This window comes from Oncorhynchus mykiss, chromosome 1 (assembly GCF_057628025.1).
Source record: "Oncorhynchus mykiss isolate SJ-2025 chromosome 1, ASM5762802v1, whole genome shotgun sequence".
NCBI lineage: Eukaryota > Metazoa > Chordata > Actinopteri > Salmoniformes > Salmonidae > Oncorhynchus > Oncorhynchus mykiss.
Genome location: NC_143022.1, coordinates 45,135,636 through 45,160,289, shown reverse-complemented (window position 1 = coordinate 45,160,289; position 24,654 = coordinate 45,135,636). Strand labels below are relative to the sequence as shown.

Sequence of the window (24,654 nt, the reverse complement as noted above, 5' to 3'; positions counted from 1 at the left end):
CCACAAACAAAAGGTGGAAAAAAGGTTGCCTAAGTATGATCCCCAATCAGAGACAACGATAGACAGCTGCCTCTGATTGGGAACCATACCCGGCCAACAAAGAAATAGGAAAACTAGACTGCCCCACCCTAATCACACCCCGACCTAACCAAATAGAGAAATAAAAAGGCTTTCTAAGGTGAGGGCGTGACAGTAATAGAGGTCATCACGGATCCACCTGTACCCAAATACCCGACACCCGATGCTTTCGATATACTTTGTATCCCTCATTTACTCAAGTGTTTCCTTTATTTTGGAAGTGACCTGTAATATGGACGAAGAGGTATTGAAACAAAATGGAATATAATGTTGTGAATGAAGTTCGGAATGACACAATTTCATGTGTACAACATCTGAAGACCTGCATCACTATAGTGAGAGCTTATAGTGCAATTTCTAAAATTATGTATTTGAATGTTTTTGGAGCATTTTTTTATGTATTTTTTCTTCGGGGGCCCCATACTACACAATGAGGATGAGGAACTGATTTGCTGTTTGGGGTAAGTTTCTATAAAACATGTGAAATCACTAAAAAGGTTTCTGGACCCATCTATAATATGTAATTTACATAAAAAAAATAGAGATTTGGTTGTAAAAATAAAACTTCTTACTTTAACCGACTTTAACTGAAGGAAGGGCCAGTACAGATTCGAATGTGAAATCTGCAGTAGAGAGAAAGATGGAAATGTTATAATCTATGCTGCTGCTCTTGCTTTTTAAGAGAGTGGAGCATGGCACCTGTATCTTGTTGTTGTTGTTGGCCAATCATAAGTCATCAAAGCAGCAATAATCATAGAGCCTCTAGATATCTAATCAATGGAAGATGGAATTAAAAGTTGAAGGAGAAGGATAGGCTACAACGACCAAGAGCCAACAGGTAGGCTGCTACTTAATATTCTGAATGGAGTTGTTGTTATTTGTAACTGTAGGATGAGAAAGGTCATGCACTGCAGCCTCAATTAGCATAGCTACGTAACGTTAGCTAGCTTAACTAGCTTCTCCCGGTTTGATGCAGTCAAGACAGGTAATCATATTTGATGATAAATAAACTAGCTATGGCAGCTAAACTACTATAGCGCGAGTCAGCTTGGTTGGTTGCTGTCTCTCGTCTCTCCCTTCCTGTTCCCGTGTCACTCGCTCACAATACGGCCCCTCCCCCGTCTGCCAGAGCGGCACCTTTCTCTCCCTCCTCTCCCCCTTTATCAGCTCTGGTTAAGTTAGTAGGTTAAAAAATGACTTTTCTGCTGTTTCCCTCACGCGGATCGGGTCTGGATCCGACCAGGTCTTTACAGAATGGATCTAGTTGTCATCGGGTCCGTTCAGAAAGGGTCTCTATATAAAATCAATGAATTCATGCATATTGTTTCTGGGTGGGAAAGCCCCAGAACCATTTCAGAACGAGTTCAACTTTCTGGACCCGTGAAGTCCTCTAATATGTAGCCAATGCTCTAAACCTGTCTGTGCAGCAAACACAGTAACAGCAGTAGAGCGAAAGCATCATAATAACTATGTTTGATGGATTGCCTGACAGCCTGCAGTGTTTGGAAGAATCTCTCTCTCTCTCTCTCTCTCTCTCTGACTGTTTGGTGAAGGGGCTGTTTGGTAAGGTGAAGAAATAATATGAAAAAAATCCCTGCCACCCATATCCACTTCCTATTCAGTATCAACTCATTATAGAGGTGCAATATCCTGTTTTCACACATACTGTATTTATTGTTAGTGTTGACCCCCTAATCTCCTGGTGACATCAGACGCGGAACAGATGTGTATTGCCGCTCTGGCAGCCACCAAGGTAATTATGAATGGAGCCTGCATCACACTAGGCCCGGAAATGACTTGTGAATGACTGAGTTCAATAACACACACCACCACGGTGCATATCTCTGAATGACACCATCCTCCATCATAATCGAGCGAATCACATCCCCCAATGCACTACTAACCCTCTCCACACCCACAAACCCCTGCCAGGATCTCTGACTGGACAGCACAGACTTGCACAGATTTGCAGATGTTATCACAGGTGCAGCAAAATGCTTATGTTTCTAGCTCCAACAGTGCAGTAATAATATCTAGCAATACAATAACCAATAACCAAAAAGCAAAATAACCGAATAAATAAACATACATACCTGGGCCGTTTTAGATACAAATGTGTGCTGGGGCTGGTTCAGCCACTGCATTTTACACTATGCTCTGTTCTTTCAAAATCATCTCAAGTTTAGCTAGCCTGTAAGTCTGACAGCGCTCTCCTCTCCTCATCCCATAATTTACACCCAGAGGAGAAAGGAGGCCATTGTCTATCTTTGCCTGAGTTTCAGGCACACGGCCCCGAGCTCTGAACTCCCCACTTTCCTCTAAATCAATAGCCCTTTCTTAACTAAAACATCTACTTCTCACTCCTTATCAAATCAAATCAAATGTAATTGGTCCTACACATATTTAGCAGATGTTATTGCGGGTGTAGCGCATTGGTTGTGTTCCTAGCTCCAACAGTGCAGTAGTATCTAGCAATTCACAACAATACATACACACACCTAAAAGAATGGAATTAAGAAATATAAAAATATTAAATCGAGCAATGTCGGACTGGCATTGACTAAAATACAGTAGAATATAATACAATATATACATATGAATGAGTAAGGCACGAAGTAAACATTGTTTAAACATTATTAAAGTGACTAGTGTTCCATTATTTAAGTGACTAGTGTTCCATTATTAAAGTGGCCAGTGATTCAGTGAGTTTTACCCTGCCTGACATTTTTCTGCTTCTTTTAGATAGTGTTTTTCACCCAGTGTATGCTGTGACAGATGTACATTTCAGAGATTGTGTCTAGTGGCTTCTGTTAATCCTTACCAATTAGTGTCAGCTAACGGTCACCCCAGCACAAGTTTTTTTTTTTATGCATGTGATGTCAGAATGCATTCACTGTTCCAAAATGTGATAGGCTTTACTGAGCCGGACAAACTTCTCTCTTCGATGAGAGCCCAAGCACATCCCCAGTGTTTCCCCAGATCAAGTTTGCTGACATTTGCGCAGTCTTGCACTACCTGGCACATTTTCTGGCCGGTGCTCGCATTGCCTTCATTGTTGTTCTCCTTACAAATAATAATTTTGGACATGTGTGCGTTCCTATCAAAGTAAGTGCCTTATTTTCTGTATATAGTGTTGTCGTTTCTACTGTAGCATACAGTATGAATGGAGCATAATGTATTTACAGTTTTATTCACATTTTCAAGTACTGGTGACAAATCATGCATTCTGATTATTGCATATATTGTAATGGACACCTATGATGTTGTCACGACTTCCTCCGAAGTCGGTTCCTCTCCTTGTTCGTGCTGCGTTCGGCGGTCGATGTCGCCGGTCTTCTAGCCATCGCCGATCCACCTTTCATTTTCCATTTTTTTTGTCTTGTCTTGTCTTCCTGCACACCTGGTTTACATCTCCTACTATTAACGTGTATTTAACCATCTGTTCCCTCCATGTCTGTGTGGGGTATTGTTTATTGTCCAGGTTTATTGTCAAGGTTGGCACGCTTCCGGCTGGTTTGCTCCGGGTTTTGTTTTACCAGTGCTTTGTGGCAGCCGGTACTTTGTTCTTGGGTTTTGTACTTTTGCTGCATCACTTGTTCTGTGGGCATTTGTTTTGTGACACGGTTGCGTTCTGTATTATGATTGCCTAAGTAAAGTGCTTTGTCCATTCATCTCTGATCTCCTGCGCCTGACTTCCATGCACCAGCTACACCAACCATTGAAAGATGTGTGTAAAATAGTTTTTTGAAGTTTGTATGATGAGCTAAGCTATTTGCAATCTATGTTTTGCACCATGTTTGTTGACATTATACAATGCATTCTGGGTGTCACGTAAACGTCTGTCAGACCAAACATGTTATAACAAAATGAGGTAAAGGAATGCTTCACTCATCTTTCAAGTAAACTTCCAGAAGTGAATGATGGTAGACGACACATCCCCTTTAATATAATTACATACTGCAAACTCATTTTGTCTCCTCTTCTTATCTTTGGTTTACGCGAAAAAACAAACATTGTGGCGTGCTCAAACTACCCATTGTCGGATTACTTTATTTTTAGAAAGTGTTTTACTCAATTATTATAAGAGTTAGCTAAACATGACTAATTGTGTTACGTCATTTTTCCCACAGTTAGCGCTAGGACTAATGTAACCTACATTTTCCGGGTTTGGTGGATTGTGTTATGCTGTCGCTACTTCTATATATGTCTGAATAGTGCAATCAAAAACAAACTGGTCACATTCAGGACATAGCTTCTGTGAAAAAACAGTGTGGCCAGCTCAAACGATCATGGATACATTTAAGGTTAAATGCTGAATACTCTAGCTTCTCCTTAATACATTATTTTTCTAATAAAATGTAATCAGAACTGGCATACAGTTGAAGTCGGAAGTTTACATATACTTAAGTTGGAGTCATTAAAACTCATTTTTCAACCACTACACAAATTTCTTGTTAACAAACTATAGTTTTTGCAAGTCGGTTAGGACATCTACTTTGTGTATGACACAAGTAATTTTTCCAACAATTGTTTACAGACAGATTATTTCACTTATAATTCACTGAATCACAATTCCAGTGGATCAGAAGTTCAAACACTAAGTTTACTGTGCCTGTTAACAGCTTGGAAAATTCTAGAAAATTATGTCATGGCTTTAGAAGCTTCTGATGGGCTAATTGACATAATTTGAGTCAATTGGAGGTGTACCTGTGGATGTATTTCAAGGCCTACCTTAAAACTCAGTGCCTCCTTGCTTGACATCATGGGGAAATCAAGATGCTGGAGGAAACGGGTATTTATTTATCTTGATTGTCCTGGATAGTCCTGACCCAACAAATTAATGGGACTTGAAAAAATCTCCGGTAAAGCACTGGAAATGAGGGGAGACCGACAGGAAGGGCCTGGTCCTTCTTAAAACCTGTTGAGTGTAGGGGGAAGTATTTTGATGTTTGGATTAAAAACGTACCCAAATGAAACGGCCTATTTCTCGGGCCCAGAATCTAGAATATGCATATAATTGTCAGATTAGGATAGAAAATACTCTAAAGTTTCCAAAACTGTCAGAATATTGTCTGTGAGTTTAACAGAACTGATATTGCAGGCGAAAATCCAACCAGGAAGTGGCTTCTATTTTGAAAGCTCCATGTTCCATTGCATGCCTTTTCTCCATTTAAAAAAATTGCGAGAAAGATCACATCACGTCAGGGGATGGCTGGTTGCCAGCAGCGTTTTGCATGCACAACAGAGTGGAAGAGCCATTTTCTCTCTCTCTGCTATTGAAGAAGCTACTGTCCAGTTGAAATATTATCGATTATATATTTAAAACAACCTGAGGATTGATTATAAAAACATTTGACATGTTTCTACAAACTTAACGGATACTATTTGGAAGTTTCGTCTGCCCTGTCATGACCGCTCGAGCCTGTGGATTCCTGAACATAATGTGCCAACCAAATGGAAGTATTTTGGATATAAAAATAATCTTCATGGAACAAAAGGAACATTTATTGTGTAACGGGGAGTCTCGTGAGTGCAAACATCCGAAGATCATCAAAGGTAAGCGATTAATTTTATTGCGTTTCTGACTTTCGTGACTTTGCTGTTAGCTGTTTGTAATGTTTTGTCTGCTGAGAGAGATGTCCTTACATAAACACTTGGTATGCTTTCGCGAAAAGCTTTTTTGAAATCTGACACGCCAGGTGGATTAAGCTGTGTTTTGCTATATTGCACTTGTGATTTCATGAAAATTTAATATTTTTAGTAATTTAATTTGAATTTGGCACTCTGCAATTCAGCGGATGTTGGGCACAAAAGGCAGCACGGTCTGGAGTTAGAGGATTCACATCAGATCAGCCACTCCACAGAGATTCCTCAGGGCTAATGGGTTTCAGACGCTGGTTAGTTAGCTCGAGCAACCTCTGTTGCTGAAATTTATTAGGGTTCAATATGGAGTGCCTGTTAAGAATTAGTCCGGGGATTTGGTAAAAGATCTTAAAAACACACAGGGCGGTCATGACATGGGTTTCAATCAGGAAGCTATCGCCACAGGATGATGGGGCACCTTGAGAAATTCAATGTTATCCTCACACAAGCCCGCACACATGCACAAGCCATTGATTAACTGCATACAGACTCTCGGGCTACTTGCGAAGCTGAAGTAGGATAAGAAAGAAGAGGAAGATAATAACGATGATGAAGAACAACTTACCGTGAGGGCGAGGAGTTTGCCGTAGGTCAGGTGTGCTGGGATGTGGTCTGGCTTGGCTCTCAGGGACTCTTTGTACCAGTGCTCGGCATCGGTCAGCTTGTTCAGTCTCATGTAGGCCTCTCCTGCGAGGGGAAGTGAGGGGTTGGGTCAAGGGTCAGAAGTTAAGGAGCAACACGTCTTCCCATTGTCTCACACATTCAATGACAGCTAGGGCAGTCATCCAGAAAGGCCCGCCATGACTCCAGTGCTCTTTGAAACCCGATACCAAACTCGGGTTTTATTAGCTAATGGAGCTATTACTAGGACTAGGTTCAGGGACACACCCATTACAACATTGCTCAGTGACAATCCTGTAAAAATAATTATCAAACCTAAAGGTGGATTTTCAAATCCCCCCATGTGTTTGTTAGCTAGAGTTCTGTGGGAGGCCTAATATACTTCAGGCCTAACGTACTTTGCTAAGACTGGCCTGAGCTGATCGGATGACATAACGCTGATGACATGAGTAGAAACACCCTCCCTGATCCTTCAGACATCATCTGATACCTCATCCAGCCCCTCACACGTGTTATAAGAACGCTGACGACACAGTTGGGTAAATGGGGAAAACACAAGCCAAAACAATGTTTTAAATGTAATTATCTCAGGAATAATACAGAGACAGGGGATGTGACAGTGATAGGTTTCACATGAACTTGTAACATGGTTCGTTTTTCAATCCACACCCATGTCTCGGCGAGGAGTGCCAATTACGGGATGTGTAATCTAAACTAGAGGACTGAAGCTAGATAATACACTGGGGATTATGGCTAATCATTTCCATTGATAAGAAACTGGAGAGAAAAAAACAGGTGGCCAGGGGTGGACTGGAACAAAAATCCATCCCTGGCATTTTAGCCACACCAGCCCACAACACTGCCACGTGTGTTATGTGTGTCAGGACACCTGAGTGACTAAACAAAATCAAATGGGGTACCCCTGGAGGTCGAGGCCCCTGGGCATGTGGGGCGGCAGGGTAGCCTAGTGGTTAGAGCGTTGGACTAGTAACTGGGTCCAGATCCGGAGCGTGGTCCACCAGTTGAGTATGGCTGCAGTACACTATAGTACAGCAATTCTCAACTGTTACTGTACCAGCGAATGGTGAAACAAAGTCCTCCTCCTTTTTTAACCAGCTCATGTTTAAAACCAGAACAACATGTAAAAGCACCACTGGAGATACAACTCACTCACTATAACTTTGCCGCTGTTGTCACTCTGTTGTGCAGTCTGTCTCTGCATCTTCTCTGCTGTCACTCTGTCTGTCCTGTCTGTCTGTCACTCTGTCTGTCCTGTCTGTCTGTCACTCTGTCCGTCTGTGCTTCTCCTTGTTCTCCTCTGTTGCCGCTCTGTTGTGCAGTCTGTCTCTGCATCTTCTCTGCTGTCACTCTGTCTGTCACTCTGTCCGTCCTGTCTGTCTGTCACTCTGTCCGTCTGTGCTTCTCCTTGTTCTCCTCTGTTGTCACTCTGTCTGTCTGTCACTTCTAAGTGTTAATTGCTATTACATAGAGAGCCAACATATTAAGGAACATCTGTGTCTCTCTTTTCTTCCTACTTCCAATGCACTGCTAAGCCTAGCATCCTTTCCCATAGTACTGTGCTGGGCACAGCAACATCCTAGTTGTGAATGAATAAACACATTTATTAGATAAAGAAGAACAATTACTGCCTAACAGATGACCATTGGCTCGTAATACCTTATGAAAGCCTAACTACACTGAACAAAAATATAAACGCAATATGCAACAATTTCAAAGATTTCACTGAGTTACAGTTCATATAAGGAAATCAGTCAATTGAAATAAATGCAATATGCCCTAATCTACGGATCTCACATGACTGGGAATACAGATATGCATCTGCTGGTCACAGATACCTTAAAAAAGAAGGCAGGGGTGTGGATCAGAAAACCAGTCTGTATCTGGTGTGACCACCATTTGCCTCATGTAGCGCAACACATCTAATTTGCATAGAGCTGATCAGGCTGTTGATTGTGGCCTGTGGAATGTTGTCCCACTCCTCTTCAATGACTGTACGAAGTTGCTGGATATTGGTGGGAACTGGAACAGGCTGTTGTACACGTCGATCCAGAGCATCCCAAACATGCTCAGCTTCCAGGAATTGTGTACAGATCCTGGCGACATGGGGCCGTGCATTATCATGCTGAAACATGAGGTGATTGCAGTGGATGAATGGCACGACAATGGGCCTCAGCATCTCGTCATGGTATCTATGTGCGTTCAAATTGCCATTGATAAAATGCAATTGTGTTCGTTGTTCATAGCTTATGCCTGCCCATACCATAACTCCATGGGGCACTCTGTTCACAATGTTGACATCAGCAAACTGCTCGCCCACACAGCGCCATACATGCTGTCTGCCATCTGAAACCGGGATTCATCTGTGAAGAGCACACTTCTCCAGCGTGCCAGTGGCCATCGAAAGTGAGCCTTTGTCCACTGAAGTCGGATACAATGTCGAACTGCAGTGCAAGGCCAAAATTAATATTTAATGATTTGGCAACAGCTCTGGTGTCACGCCCTGACCATAGAGAGCTGTTTATTCTCTGTTGGTTGGGGAGTGATCGTGACTAGGGTGGGTCATCTAGGTGATTAATGGTTTATGTTGACGTGGTATGGTTCCCAATCAGAGACAGCTGTTTATCGTTGTCTCTGATTTGGGGATCATATTTAGGCAGCCATTTCCTCATTGTGCTTTGTGGGATCTTGTCTACAGTTAGTTGCTTGTGTGCACACCAGTAGCGTCACGTTTTGTTTGTGCTTGTTTGTTTTGTTGGGTGTTTTTCTATTAATTAAAATATGTGGAACTCTCCACACGCTGCGCCTTGGTCCAATCATTATAACGATCGTGACATCTGGTGAACTTTTCTGCAGTCATTGTGCCAATTGCATGCTCCCTCAAAACTTGAGACATCTGTGGCAATGTGTTGTGTGACGACAACTTAACATTTTAGAGTGGCATTTAACTGTATCCAGTACAAGGTGCACCTGCGTAATGATCATGCTGTTTAATCAGCTTCTTGATATGCCACACCTGTCAGGTGGATGAATTACATTGGCAAAGGAGAAATGCTCACTAACAGGGATGTAAACAAATGTGTGCAAAATGTTTTAGAGAAATAAGCATTTTGTGGGTATCCTAACAGTTAATTACTATTACATACAGTACTTTCAGAAAGTATTCACACCCCTTGACTTTTTCCACATTTTGTTGTGTTACAAAGTGGGATTCAAATTGATTTAATTGTAATTTTTTGTCAATGATCTACTCAAAATACTCTGCCAACATCGATTTTTTTATTTATTGTAAAGAAAATTGTGTATCATAAAACACATATGTCTTGATTAAATAAGTATTCAACCCCCTGAGTCAATCCATGTTAGAATCACCTTTCATAGCAATTATAGTGGTCAGTCTTTCTGGGTAAGTCTCTAAGAGCTTCCTACACCTGGAATGTGCAACATTTGCTCATTATTCTTTTCATAATTCTTTTATGTCTGTCACATTGGTTGTTGATCATTGCTAGACAACCATTTTCAGGTCTTACCATTGATTTTCAAGCAGATTTAACTCAAAACTGTAACTCGGCCACTGTCTTCATGGTAAGCAACTCCAGTGTATTGTCATGCTGAAAGGTGAATTCCTCTCCCGTTGTCGGATGAAAGCAGACTGAACCAGGTTTTCCTCTAGGAATTTGCCTGTGCTTAGCTGTATTCTGTTTCTTTTTATCCTGAAAAACTCCCCAATCCTTAACGATTACAACTATACCCATAACACGATGCAGACACCACTATGTTTGAAAATGTGGAGAGTGCAACTCAGTAATGTGTTGTACTGGATTTGCCCCAAACATAAAAATAAAATAAAATAAAATACAATTTTATTTGTCACATGCGCCGAATACAACAGGTGTAGTAGACCTTACCGTGAAATGCTTACATACAAGCCCTTAACTTTATTTCTTGAACTGCATTGTTGGTTAAGAAAATGTTTACTAAATAAATTAAAAAGTAACACAATAAAATAACAATAATGAGGCTATATACAGGGGCTACTGGTACCAAGTCAATGTGTGGGGGTACATGTTAGTCAAGGTATTTGTACATGTAAGTAGGAACACTTTGTATTCAGGACCAAAAGTGAATTGCTGGGACCTCACGAGTGGCGCAGCGGTCTAAGGCACAGCACTGATCTAGGCCGCGACCGGGAGACCCATGAGGCAGCGCACAATTAGCCCAGCTTCGTCTGGGTTAGGGGAAGGTTTGGCCAGCCGGGCTGTCCTTGTCCGATCGCGCTCTAGCGACTCCTGTGGCGGGCCGGGAACATGCATGCTGATACGGTCGCCAGTTGTACGGTGTTTCCTCCAACACATTGTGGCTGGCTTGTATGTTAGGTTAGTATTGTGTAGGGCGGTGCACAATTGGCCCAGCATCATGCGGGTTAGGGTTTGGCCGGGGTAGGCCGTCATTGTAATTAAGAATTTGTTATTTATTTAACTAGGCAAGCCAGTTAAGTTTAAATAAATAAATAAAATAAATAAATAAAACTACAATGCTGTTGATCCATCCTCCTATCACCGCCATTAAACTCTATTTTACAGTCAGCATTGGCCTCATGGTGAAATCCCTGAGGTTTTGTTCCTCTCAGGCAAGTGATTTAGGAAGGATGCCTGTATATTTGTAGTGACTGGGTTTATTGACACAGCATCCAGTGTAATGAATAACTTCACCCTGCTCAAAAGGATAGTCATTGTCTGTTGATTTTTTTTACCCATCTACCAATACAGTGGGGCAAAAAAGTATTTAGTCAGCCACCAATTGTGCAAGTTCTCCCACTTAAAAAGATCAGAGAGGCCTGTAATTTTAATCATAGGTACACTTCAACTATGACAGACAAAATGAGAAAAAAAATCCAGAAAATCACATTGTAGGATTTTTTATGAATTTATTTGCAAATTATGGTGGAGAATAAGTATTTGGTCACCTACAAACAAGCAAGATTTCTGGCTCTCACAGACCTGTACCTTCTTCTTGAAGAGGCTCCTCTGTCCCCCACTCGTTACCTGTATTAATGGCACCTGTTTGAACTTGTTATCAGTATAAAAGACACCTGTCCACAACCTCAAACAGTCACACTCCAAACTCCACTATGGCCAAGCCCAAAGAGCTGTCAAAGGACACCAGAAACAACATTTTAGACCTGCACCAGGCTGGGAAGACCGAATCTGCAATAGGTAAGCAGCTTGGTTTGAAGAAATCAACTGTGGGAGCAATTATTAGGAAATGGAAGATATACAAGACCACTGATAATCTCCCTCGATCTGGGGCTCCACGCAAGATCTCACCCCGTGGGGTCAAAATGATCTCAAGAACGGTGAGCAAAAATCCCAGAACCACACGGGGGGACCTAGTGAATGACCTGCAGAGAGCTGGGACCAAAGTAACAAAGCCTACCATCAGTAACATACTTCGCCGCCAGGGACTCAAATCCTGCAGTGCCAGACGTGTCCCCCTGCTTAAGCCAGTACATGTCCAGGCCCGTCTGAAGTTTGCTAGAGAGCATTTGGATGATCCAGAAGAAGATTGGGAGAATGTCATATGGTCAGATGAAACCAAAATATAACTTTTTGGTAAAAACTAAACTCGTCGTGTTTGGAGGACAAAGAATGCTGAGTTGCATCCAAAGAACACCATACCTACTGTGAAGAATGGGGGTGGAAACATCATGCTTTGGGGCTGTTTTTCTGCAAAGGGACCAGGACGACTGATCCGTGTAAAGGAAATAATGAATGGGGCCATGTATCATGAGGATTTTGAATGAAAACCTCCTTCCATCAGCAAGGGCATTGAAGATGAAACGTGGCTGGGTCTTTCAGCATGACAATGATCCCAAACACACCGCCCGGGCAACGAAGGAGTGGCTTCGTAAGAAGCATTTCAAGGTCCTGGAGTGGCCTAGCCAGTCTCCAGATCTCAACCCCATAGAAAATCTTTGGAGGGAGTTGAAAGTCCATGTTGCCCAGCAACAGCCCCAAAACATCACTGCTCTAGAGGAGATCTGCATGGAGGAATGGGCCAAAATACCAGCAACAGTGTGTGAAAACCTTGTGAAGACTTACAGAAAATGTTTGACCTCTGTCATTGCCAATAAAGGGTATATAACAAAGTATTGAGATAAACTTTTGTTATTGACCAAATACTAATTTTCCACCAGAATTTGCAAATAAATTCATTAAATGTCCTACAATGTGATTTTCAGGATTTTTTTCTCTCTCATTTTGTCTGTCATAGTTACACTTCAACTATGATGAAAATTACAGGCCTCTCATCTTTTTAAGTGGGAGAACTTGCACAATTGGTGGCTGACTAAATACTTTTTTGCCCCACTGTATGTGCCCTTCTATGCGAGGCATTGGAAAACCTCTCTGGTCTTTGTGGTTGAATCTGTGTTGAAATTCACTGCTCGAATGATGGACCTTACAATTATCTGTAAGTGTGGGGTAAAGAGATGAGGTAGTCATTCAAAAATAATGTTAAACACTATTACTGCACAAAGAGTGAGTCCGTACAACTTATTATGTGACAGACTTGTTAAGATCATTTTTACTCCTGAACTTATTTAGGCTTGCAATTAATCTGTAAACATTTTGAAAAACATCATTATGTGGCTTAAATCTCAATTGAATACATGTTAAATGCAGGCTGTAACACAACAAAATGAGGAAAAAGTCAGCGGGTTTGAATACTTTCTGAAGGCACTGTACATAATATAGAGCCAAAATATAAATAAACTGGCAGTACATGTGTCTAGCATCACTAGGACCAGAAGACCAGGGACCACACTGCCTGTGCTGGGCCCAGCAACATCCTAGGGTAACATTTTATTTCAAGGGTCCATAATTAACACTTTATAAGGCATTTACAAACTCTTTGCACACCATGTATTAACTATTACTCCCACATTTGTCAATGTAAGTTAGCTAGTTATTCACACATGCACACAGTACATATATTTCCTTGAACATCCTGTTTTGTGTGCTTGTTCTTTTACCAGGTACTGCAGGAATGTCTACCAATGGCATGGCCATCTTTTTGTGATATTAAACTGGTTACTCAAAACACTTATAAAGTATTTAGAAAGTATAAATAGCACTCACTTTAGATTGGGGAATGCAAAAATAATTGTCTAATGATTAATGTGGGAGAAATTATAAATAAATGCTAAACAATTTATAAATGCCTTATAAATGTTTTATTATGGATCCTTAAAATAAATGCCTTATAGATGACCATTGTCTTATTTACTACCTTATAACAGCATAACTACATATTTAAGCAATAAGGCACGAGGGGGTGTGGTATATGGCCAATAAGAGCTGTTCTTCACACGATGCAACGCGGAGTACCTGGATACAGCCCTTAGCCATAGTATACAAACCCCTGAGGTGCCTTATTGCTATTAGAAACTGGTTACCAACATAATTAGAACAGTAAAAATACATGTTTTGTCATACCCGTGGTATACGGTCGGATATACCTCGGCTGTCAGTCAATCAGCATTCAGGGCTCGAACCACCCAGTTTATAATAAAAATTTGAGAATGTAATGTAGGGTAACCCCCTGCCCACTTAGCTAAGTGTTTAAATATTAGGCTACATATAATTCAATAGAAGAAAATAGGGAGCGAGAAGGAGAGAGAGAGACTGCCAGTTCCTTAATATTTTGGCTGTATAATACTGCTAACAAGTGACCGGCCTTTCAGCGAACGAAATAGGCGGGACTTTCTAGCTATGTAATGCAATCCGAAAGCGGAGTCACTCGTTACTACGAGATCAACAACCCACTCGCTGGGCTGAAGAGACTGAGATTCAGAAGCAAATAAACATTTACCCTCTGTGGATAAACCAAGTACCCCAGGGGGTCTTTAGTACCCCTGGTTGGGAACCACTGCACTACATGACCAAAAGTATGTGGACAGCTGCTCGAACAGCTTCTGGAGTGTTTCCACTGCTTCAGAGTCCAATGACAGCGAGCTTTACACCACTCCAGCCGACACTTGGCATTGCGCATGGGGATGTTAGGCTTGTGTGCAACTGCTCGGTCATGGAAACCCATTTCATGAAGCTCCCGACGAACAGTTCTTGTGCTGACGTTGCTTCCAGAGACAGTTTGGAACTCGATAGTGAGTGTTGCAACCGAAGATAGACAATTTTTACACGCTACGTGCTTCAGGACTCGTCAGTTTTGTGAGCTTGTGCGGCTGATCCGTTGTTGCTCCTAGATGTTTCCACTTCACAATAACATCACTTACAGTTGACCGGGGCAGCTAAAGCAGGGCAGAAATTTGACGAACTGACTTGTTGGAAAGTTGGCATCCTATGACGGTGCCACGTTGGAAGTCACTGAGCTCTTCAGTACGGGCCACTCTACTTCCAATGTTTGTCTATGGAGATTACATGGCTGTGTGCTCGATTTTATACACCTTTCAGCAACGGATGTGGCTGAAATAGCCAAATCTACTAATTTGAAGGTGTGTCCACATACTTTTGTATATATATATCGCATTTTGTGGTCAATTTCGACCAGCCCACCCCAATTAAAGATGATCCGGCCCTTCTGGCATTTGCCAGAATTGCCATTCGGCCAATCCGCCTATGCAGGTGGCTGGTGAGGAATGCTAACCTGCTGACCTCTGAGACGATCAACAGACATCTCCATGTTCTTCATTAGCAATGGCCTGTAATGTACCCTTAATTTACCCTTAAATACAGGATACTCAAGCATGTAAATGGTATCAAATATAAGACCCCATTTTAAGTTTTGCTCATGATAAGGATCAGAGTTTGGGAAGTCTTTTGTAAGCCAGTATATAAAGTATCCAAAGAAAGTCTGTTAGAAGAGATATCTTTAAAACTGTTCTCCATCAGCACAAACCTTTTTTCCTTTCAGATCAGATGTGAGATATTGTATGAAATAGTTGGGTTACAGAATCCCCAGACTTAATAAATGTCCTTATCAGCAGCTAATATAATACTGTATCTTGACTGTTATGATTATGATACGGGCAATATGAATAGCTTAATCTATATACATATTTGTCAGACATGGTGTAATGTAGAGCTGGTAACAGCAACCGACTTTGTGCCTTTCTAGCCAAATATTAGCTTCAGATGGAGCTCTGTGAGGGAGCACAGACATGGACATAACATTTGAAGTGAAACAAATCTCAAGGACTTGAAAACCACATATAGTGGAACATTCCATTGCACCTTTGAGAGGAGGGGGGGTGGCAGATTAAGACCCAACTTTGACCCAGACAGCCATGTAAACTGCCAAAATTTGCCAGAAATATGGGAAAACGCTGTACCACCCAACCTCCCACAGCTCTTACAGCTTTCAAACTGTTAGAGATGATTTGGTCAACAATTGGACATAATCTCAGCACCTCTGTCAAGCTGAATTGGACTCCACTGGTAAATGTACTGTATTAGGGGGGCTTGTTGGAATTCAGCAAGAGAGTGAGAGGGCGAGGGAGTGAAAGAGAGAGACCTAGAAGAAGAAAAAGAGAGAGGGAGAGAAATAGAGAGTGAGAGAGAGAACGATAGAAAGGAACAACATGGGGGAGCCACAGAGGGAGCAAAGGCAGATTGAGACTTCTCAGCAGGGCTGAGAATGGCCATTGAGTGACAAGGGTGTGAGTGGAATTGGGGGTCACTTGAAATTAAATATTATTGTTTTTTGCAATCAAAAGTCACAACTCAGTCTGCAGCTGCTTTCACATGACTGTAACTTGAGGAGCGCGGTTATTATTGCAGTGGAAAGCAAATTAACTGCGTTAACGCACAGTGGAAACCTCAACATTGGGGCCTCAATGGGTGCGTTGAGCTGCTGCCACACACCCCGACTTTGATGCCGGTTTACGTATCTTAGAAAAAAAAACAGATGAAGATTTATAAGACGTTGTTGAAAACAGAGCACCTTTAAAAAGAACAACCCTAGGCAGAGTCTACCCTCCGAAACCATGCTAATTTGTCATGCTTACTGTAAGTCTAGCTCAGCTGACGAGCTCAAGACCCTGGCCACAAGCAATACAATTCAATCCTGAGACCCTTCAGGTGGAATAAAGTTCAACAAACAGCCAACAGCTGACACAATGGTTGCAAATGTACCCCCACACTTCCAAATGAAACACACATTAACTTGCAATCCAATCTACCAATCTTCTATTCAATTTGAATATAATTTTTTCTCACACAAAAAAACAACAGCTTCTGTGTTTGGTTCGAGAGAAAGAGAATTGCCGCTTACCCATCATGTTATAGAGGCTCTGAGGTGCAAATTGTCTTGGCATTTTCCGCATTGCTTCTTTATACACCGTGAGGGCCTCCTATGAATTAATAAAACAAAAGAACCATCCATTAGGCACGAGGGAAACTACGTGTTTGATACCACTCCATTGACTCCATTCCAGCCATTATTGTGAGCCTTCCTCCTCTCAGCAGCCTCCACTGGTGTGTGTTTCTGTGTGTATGTTTGGTGTGTGTGTGTGTGTCCCTGTGAGTGTGTATGTGTGTGTGCACCCTCCATCTGCCCCTCTATCCTACCTCCTGATGCCCCTGCTCATGGAGCAGCTTGCCCAGGTTGTATAGGCAGCTGGTAACGGAGCTCTTGTGGGCGTGGGGGTCTTTCAGGTTCTCGTCGGGGATATCGGCGCAGGTCAGGAAGGTCCTCTTGGCTTCATCCAGTCTCCCCTGGTTCATCAGGACGATCCCTGTGTTCAAGTAGGCTGCTGCAGGGGGGAACGAGAAATCAAATACACGATCAACATGCAGGCAGAGAGTAATTAGGCTCTATGGGGCTGAAACTAGTCATTATCAAGCGTCTTTCGGAAATAAATTGGCCACCCACTGTGGATCAATTGGCTGCCACATTCATGGGGTGCCAATACATGTTCAAGACTCAGAGGCGATGGAATGTGAATGGGAGTCTGCGGGGTGGAACTGGCACTACTAATAATGTATAATAATGTATGAAACGTAGACTACACTAGTGTCCTACCTAGCCCCTCTCCTCAGTTCAACAAAGTGAACTGGCCAAGTTCCAAATTCTACTCAACAATCCCATTCTAGGAATAAATTGCATATATTCCCTTGGCTAGAGTGTTGGTGAAGACTGTTTCCATTAAGGATGTGTGCCTGAAAGGGATATGAGAAGAGTGTGAATAGAACTGTCACTAGAGCTTTTCAATCGTCATGGAGATGGCACTTTGGAATCGTTACTTGACCAGATTCCAAGTTGAACCAGCTGTCAGTTAAACGCAGTGAAGAATGGTAAGACCTTGACAAATGACATCTATTATCTGACTTGCTCTCATTTCTTCACTTCCATCACCACGACCACCGTTTTAGGTAACTCCTTACTCCTATCGCCAGTAAAAGATGGGGTAATTGCATAATGAATGAGGACTATGATCATCATCTTGATTATATTCATCATTATTAATTACACTTTGGGAGACAATGGAAGGGAAATCAAGGACTCCACTGTTTATCTGTCATCGGTTGATAGGAAAAACAATGGGGAATAATGGAGCACGCGAGAGTGACTTCTGCTAACCAGGCAGTGTGACAGTTGAACGATGCTGATAACGAGCTAGCAGAAAGCGTGCATGAAAGAGTTAAGGTAAGACTCAAGGAAAACTATCACCATTAAGGGAGAAGGAGAGAGAAAGAGGGGCATAATGAACTAACAGAAAACATGCATGCAACTTTCCTCAAGTAAGAGAGGAAAAGAATCATCATTGAGCGAGAGAGGAGAGAGGAGAGAGAGAGAGACTTTGACCTCGATTCATATTAAATTAAATTATGCAATAGTTTAATCTGTCGGCTTGTGGTCCTTGAAAGCTAATCTACAGGTTGTATTCAATCATTCATTTAGCAATGTAGCAGGCCTGCCTGTGCCCTTCCTCACCCTCAGTCCCATTGGCAGTTGCCTGGACATTGGCACTGTGCAACATCAAGAGCTGGAAATTGTTAACAAAAAGAGGAGCTGTACTTACAAGCCAGAGTTGGCCTGCTCCCAATGGCCAGTTTATAGTAGTGGAGCGCCTCAGAGAACTTGTTGTTTTCTTGTAGCAGCAAACCGCTATAACAGAGAGAAGTAACAGAGAAAGTTAGGGACTCTCACGTCTACAAATCTCAACGGAAGTGACTAATTAACGTCCAATGTGTCTGATAAGACTGAATAACATAAGGCAACAAGGTAATACAGCTTCCCAGTAATTACTAGATAAATATAATTGGAAACAGTGCCGTAAAATAAAATGCTATTGTACCTAATCTCTACATCTGTTCTAAACAATCTAAACGTGGACAATAATCTAAGGTTCTGTTGAGTAACACCTAAAGCCCTTGGGGCTAATGTTGAGTATTGGCTGTCTGCTGGCTGTTGTCCTACCCTACCTGACATAGCATGATTAACAACCTACTGTCACAGAGACAGCAGGAACACAAAACACAATTTCCTCTCTGTGAAGACCACTGATCAATAGACAGACGTGTGTGTGTGTGTGTGTGTGTGTGTGTGTGTGTGTGTGTGTGTGTGTGTGTGTGTGTGTAAGGGGATATGGTGATGCTCATGTATGCAAACAGAGTGTATGCTGAAGTAAAAAGGGCTTTATAAATACATTTGATTTGATAAAGACACTCACAGGTTATACAGCATGTCTGCCATGTTCCGGCGGTAGTAGAGGGCGTTCCTGTACGCCTGCTCCGCCTCCGCCATCTTGCCCTGGTTCTTTAGGACGTTTCCAAGATTGCCCCATGCTGATAGAGGGAGAAAATAAGGTTAACAGGGTCAATCAACATGGCCGCCAGCCTCTTTCGAACACCCTCTCTCCCTGCCTTAGGTTTTTATTTGCGTATCTGAAAAAGTACGAGCTATTGTTAATCACTCCCTGTTCACAGGCACTTTCCTCGCTGCACTAAAAACTGCTATGGTGAAACCTCTTCTGAATAAAAGTAATCTAGATTATTCAGCTCTTAGCAATTTTTGGCCAATCTCCAACCTTACGGAAAATTCTGGAGAAATAGTTTCAAACAGCTAAATTATTTTTTAAGTGCCAACTGCATATTTGTTTATTCCAATCTGGCTTTTGGGCCCAGCACAGTAAAGCACGTCTCTGTGCCTTAGTTAAAGTGGTAAATTATTTTAGAGCCAACACAGATGCCAAACAGGTCTCTGTCCTTGTACTCTTGGATTTAAGTGCTGCATTTGACACTGTTGACCATGATGTCCTTCTGGACAGACTGGAGAGATCCAAAATGGCGTAGCAGTCAGACGTGTGTTTTTCTTGTTGCGTGTTAATTAGTCTGTAAATAGTCTGTTTTTTGTATTTTTTTTGGTATATATTTTAATCTCAATTTCCATCTACGAATGAAACATACTTTCCTGCAACCAGCCTCATCCAATGTGGTACGGATCTGCTATTTTTTTATACCTTATAACTGGAACCTCCATCAGAAGCTAGCCAGCAAACTAGCTACTAGCTACTAATCATTGTTTGCCACTGCTAGCGGTCTTCACCTTTAGCTCGGACACTAGCCAGCTTTAGCTCGGACAATTACCTGCCAGTCGGCACAGCGCGATATCAACCCAGAGCATATCAGACTGCTTTTCTCCACCATATCACCACATTCCTGACGCAAGCTCTGGACCATTACACCGGATCATCGCAGCTACCTAGCTGCAACCGAGTGGCTCCTGTTAGCTAAGGCCTCTGTCCCGAAGCAAGCACCAGTTAGCCTTGAGGTAGCCTCGAGCTAGGCCCATCTCCCGGCCAGCCGAAAGAGTATACTAGCTAGCTGTTTATTCCATGTGTAACTCTGTGTTGTTGTTTTTGTCGCACTGCTTTGCTTTATCTTGGCCAGAATATGTGGACAACTACAAATACCTAGGTGTCTGGTTAGACTGTAAACTCTCCTTCCAGAGTCACATTAAGCATCTCCAATCCAGAATGAAATCTAGAATCGGCTTCCTATTTCGCAACAAAACCTCCTTCACTCATGCTGCCAAACATACCCTCGTAAAACTGTGTTGGTGTTTTTGTCGCACTGCTTTGCTTTATCTTGGCCAGGTTGCAGTTGTCAATGAGAACTTGTTTTCAACTGGCCTACCTGCTTAAATAAAGGTTAAAAAAAAAGGAGGTGGATTGGCCTCTGGTCCGGTTCTAAAAATAGATATCACATGTGGTGTTTTGGGTCCGGTACTGTTCAGTTTATGTGTTACCCCTTGGCAGCGTAAATAGAAAGCCCAGCATTGGTTTCCACTGCTATGCAGACGATACACAACTTTACATTTCTGTGTCACCAGAGGATTTTAGCTCCACAGATAAATTATTAGACCGTATTAGTGATTTAAATACTTGGATGGCTCACAACTTCCTCCATCTAAATCAAGACAAGACCGAGGTCCTTATTATTGGAGCCAAAGCACAGAGAAAGAATCTGGCCGCACATTTGAATAAAGATAAAACACCAGGTAAAAATCCTAGGTGTTGTTTTAGATTCTGAACTCAATATCGAACCACACATTAGGAATGGGACCAAAATAGCTTTTTTACCACCTGAGGAACATTGCCAAGTTGAGGCCGTTTCTATCTTAGGCTGTACAGAGAAACTCATCCATGCTAATATTACAAGCAGGCTTGACCACTGTAATGCTCTCATGTCTGGTCTACCCAAGGAAGCCATTGGTCAACTGCAAAACATACAGAATGCTGCAGCACGGTTACTGACCAAGACCAGACAGGGAGCACACATTACACCGATTTTCAAGTCTGCACTAGCTGCCTGTGAGGTTCTAAAGATGATTCTATTGGTTTTAAATCAATCCATGATTGTGCACCCCAATGCATGTCAGACATGCTTTTGAGTTATGTACCTCAGGTCCTATGGCACTGGCCTTTTAGTCATTTTTAACTCTAGGACCAAGAGGCATGGATAGGCAGCCTTTAGTTACTATGCCCCCAGCCTCTGGAATAGCCTGCCTGTTACGGTGCGTGAATGAGGACCCAAAAGCGAATTAACTTAAACAGAGCTTCTTTAATTACCAAACATAGGTAGGCTCAGACGGACCGGCAGATTCCGACAGGACAAGACAAGGTTACAGCAAACATGACGACAGTCTGGTTCAGGCATGAAACACAACAAACAAGAATCCGACAAGGACAGGAACAAAAACAGAGAGAGATATAGGGGACTAATCAGAGGGAAAAAGGGAACAGGTGGGAAAAGGGGTGACGAGGTGGTTAGGAGGAGACAAGGCACAGCTGGGGGAAAGAGGGGGTGGAAAGGTAACCTAACAACGACCAGCAGAGGGAGACAGGGTGAAGGGAAAGGACAGAGACAAGACACAACATGACAGTACATGACACTGCCAGAGAACCTGAGGGGTTTCGAAACTATGGACATATTTAAAACAGATCTTATAGCACACCTTCGCTATTCCTTGGTGCTTTTTTTAGACTTTCAGTTTTTGTTGTTACTCTTTTATTTTTTATCCTCTTGTGTTTGTTGTGTAGTAAATATTTCATTGTTTTTTTATTCTTTTTTCCCTGTGAAGCGCATTGCGTTGCATTCATGTCTAAAATGTGCTATATAAATAAAGCCTGATCCCAGATCTGTATTGTCTTGCCACATCACGTCAAATGTCACGTCAAACAATGACCATAGGGGTTGGCAAGACAGCGCAAACTGATATGGGAACAGGCTGGTTTTAACCCTCCTTAGAGGGCATTGTGCAGGCTGGGACAGAGGGCATATCCACAGCTGGTACTGAGCTACTGGGACCAGAGGCTAAGGAAAGAAAGACTCCCCAGGGAGTCAGTGTGTCAAAAAGCCCAATTATTTCCAAACAGAAAATGAATAAAATAACGGTTCCATACGACTGCTCTATAGTATATTAATATAGAGGGAAAATTTAGTCTGGTAGACTGGACAATGGTGCAATCTCAGTGGTGTGAATGGAGTAGGTATATTAGCTACATTTCTGTTGTCAAGTGGTATTTGTATTTTCCTATGAAAAATATGTCTATATTGATTACTGCTTTACAAGAAAATGCACATACACTACATGATTAAAAGTATGTGGACACCTGCTCGTCGAACATATCATTCCAAAATCATGGACATGAATACGGAGTTGGTCCCCCCTTTTGCTGCTATAACAGCCTCCACTCTTCTGGGAAGGCTTTCCACTAGATGTTGGAACATTGGTGAGGGGACTTGCATCCATTCAGCCAAGAGCATTAGTGAGGTCGGGCGCTGATGTTGGGTGATTAGCCTGGCTTGCAGTCGGCGTTCCAATTCATGTTTGATGTTTGATGGGGTTGAGGGGCCTAGCCCTAACCATGAAAAACAGCCCCAGACCATTATTCCTCCTCCACCAAACTTTACAGTGAATTGAGGCAGGTAGCGTTCTCCTGGCATCTGCCAAACCCAGATTCGTCCGTCGGACTGCCAGATGGTGAAGAGTGATTCATCACTCCAGGGAACGCATTTCCACTGCTCCAGAGTCCAATGGCGGCAAGCTTTACACCACTCCAGCAGACGCTTGTCATTGCACATGGTGATCTTACGCTTGTGTGCGGCTGCTCGGCCATTGAAACCTATTTCATGAAGCTCCTGCCAAACATTTCTTGTGCTGATGTTGCTTCCAGAGGCAGTTTGAAACTCGGTAGTGAGTGTTGCAACCAAGGAAAGATGGTTTTATGCGCAACGTGCTTTAGAACTAGGCGGTCCCCTTCTGTGAGCCTGTGTGGCCTACCACTTCGCGGCTGAGCCGTTGTTGCTCCTAGACATTTACACTTTACAATAACAGCACTTACAGTTGACCGGGGCAGCTCCAGCAGTGCAGAAATTTGACCAACTGACTTGTTGGAAAGGCGGCATCCTATGACTGTGCCACGATAAACGTCACTGAGCTCTTCAGTAAGGCCATTGTAGTGCCAATGTTTGTCTATGGAGACTGCATGGCTATGTGCTCAATTTTATACACCTGTCAGCAACGGGTGTGGCTGAAATAGCCAAATCCACTCATTTGACGGGGTGTCCACATACTTTTGTATATATAGTGTAGCTTGACAAACAAATCGACTGAATAGTGTTACTCTTCAATATTTTAGCTTGACAACTAAATCAATACTGCAGCTAAGTATGGACAGTTGGGATCCATCATGTATACATATGGGCTTATGTATGCACTTATGCACTATTTAACTGGGTCTATATACTGCCGAAGGCAGTAAGAGTAAGAGAACTGTGAACATGAATGACAGTGAACAATCTGTCCCTTAGATGCTCTCCCGATGGCTGTATAGGACAGGAAAGACAAAGTGAGTAATTCGGGTTGCATTTCATAAAAATGTATCAAGTGCTCAGTTATGCCAAAGGCTCCTTTTGAGCTATGCATTTATATATTAGTTAAGGTGTCCGAGAGAGATATCGCCGAAGTCTAAATAACAACAATAGGAAAGCCGAGCAGAGCAACAAAAAAAAACAAGTCAATAACTTCACCCTCTAAAATGCGACTGTAAATACAATAAGACCTTTTAAAGGGAATATACTACAACATAAACCTTGCCATGTGAATTTGTTCCGCCTCTTTAACTGTGCTTTCTCACAGAACTTATTCTCAATGCTTAACGGAGTGTGTCACTATTTCAGACGCGGCCCATTGCGTCTCATCACACATCGTATGAGGACAGTGAGCCAGGGAAGGAACGTAGCTGCTGCTCTGAGTTGCGTTGCCAGGATAAACACCTGTCATGTATCGGCCCTGCCACAGAATCTGAAAGGGAAATGAGCTAACACAACATGTCCTGCCGTTACCTTTGTCCTTAGCCCGGGCTCACTATCTCAGGAGTAACACTATTAGCTATGCAGTACTCTTTGGATGACCGTGAGCCTAAATTTAAATGTTTGAATATTCTAGTAATGTAGTTTCCCCTCATTGCCAATCAAGCAGCGATGTCAGTGAAGATGTCCTCCAAAAGTAAGAAGGAGAGAGACTCTAATCTGCCATAGTGGGATATTTAGTAGGTTTACAATGAAGGCTTTGTGTTGAAAGGTCCTTCAGCCATGATATACTGCCTGGAGAGGATAAACTGTCTGGAAGCAGATATACTGTAAACAATTTAACAAGGAGCTCTGAACACTCATGCTCACATCTCAGAGTACATTTTAAAAATCACCCTTTCTATCACTCCCACATTAACAGGGAGTAGCTATCGCGCTATCACTTCACGTGATGTTA

At 42.4% G+C, this 24,654-nt stretch overlaps 1 protein-coding gene across 2 annotated transcripts in view; it reads right to left on the bottom strand.

Moving 5' to 3' along the window:
- The window catches only part of LOC110523285 (protein O-mannosyl-transferase TMTC2), a 174,819-nt gene that overhangs the window by 30,773 nt on the left and 119,392 nt on the right, over nucleotides 1-24,654 (bottom strand). For both annotated transcript variants that reach the window (XM_021601864.3, XM_090231738.1), the window contains exons 4-8: nucleotides 19,052-19,166; nucleotides 18,401-18,486; nucleotides 16,947-17,131; nucleotides 16,651-16,729; nucleotides 6,287-6,408 (exon numbers count right to left, since the gene is read on the bottom strand). In XM_021601864.3, the coding sequence (XP_021457539.1) occupies nucleotides 6,287-6,408; nucleotides 16,651-16,729; nucleotides 16,947-17,131; nucleotides 18,401-18,486; nucleotides 19,052-19,166 (587 nt within the window). The remainder of the gene's footprint in view (nucleotides 1-6,286; nucleotides 6,409-16,650; nucleotides 16,730-16,946; nucleotides 17,132-18,400; nucleotides 18,487-19,051; nucleotides 19,167-24,654) is intronic.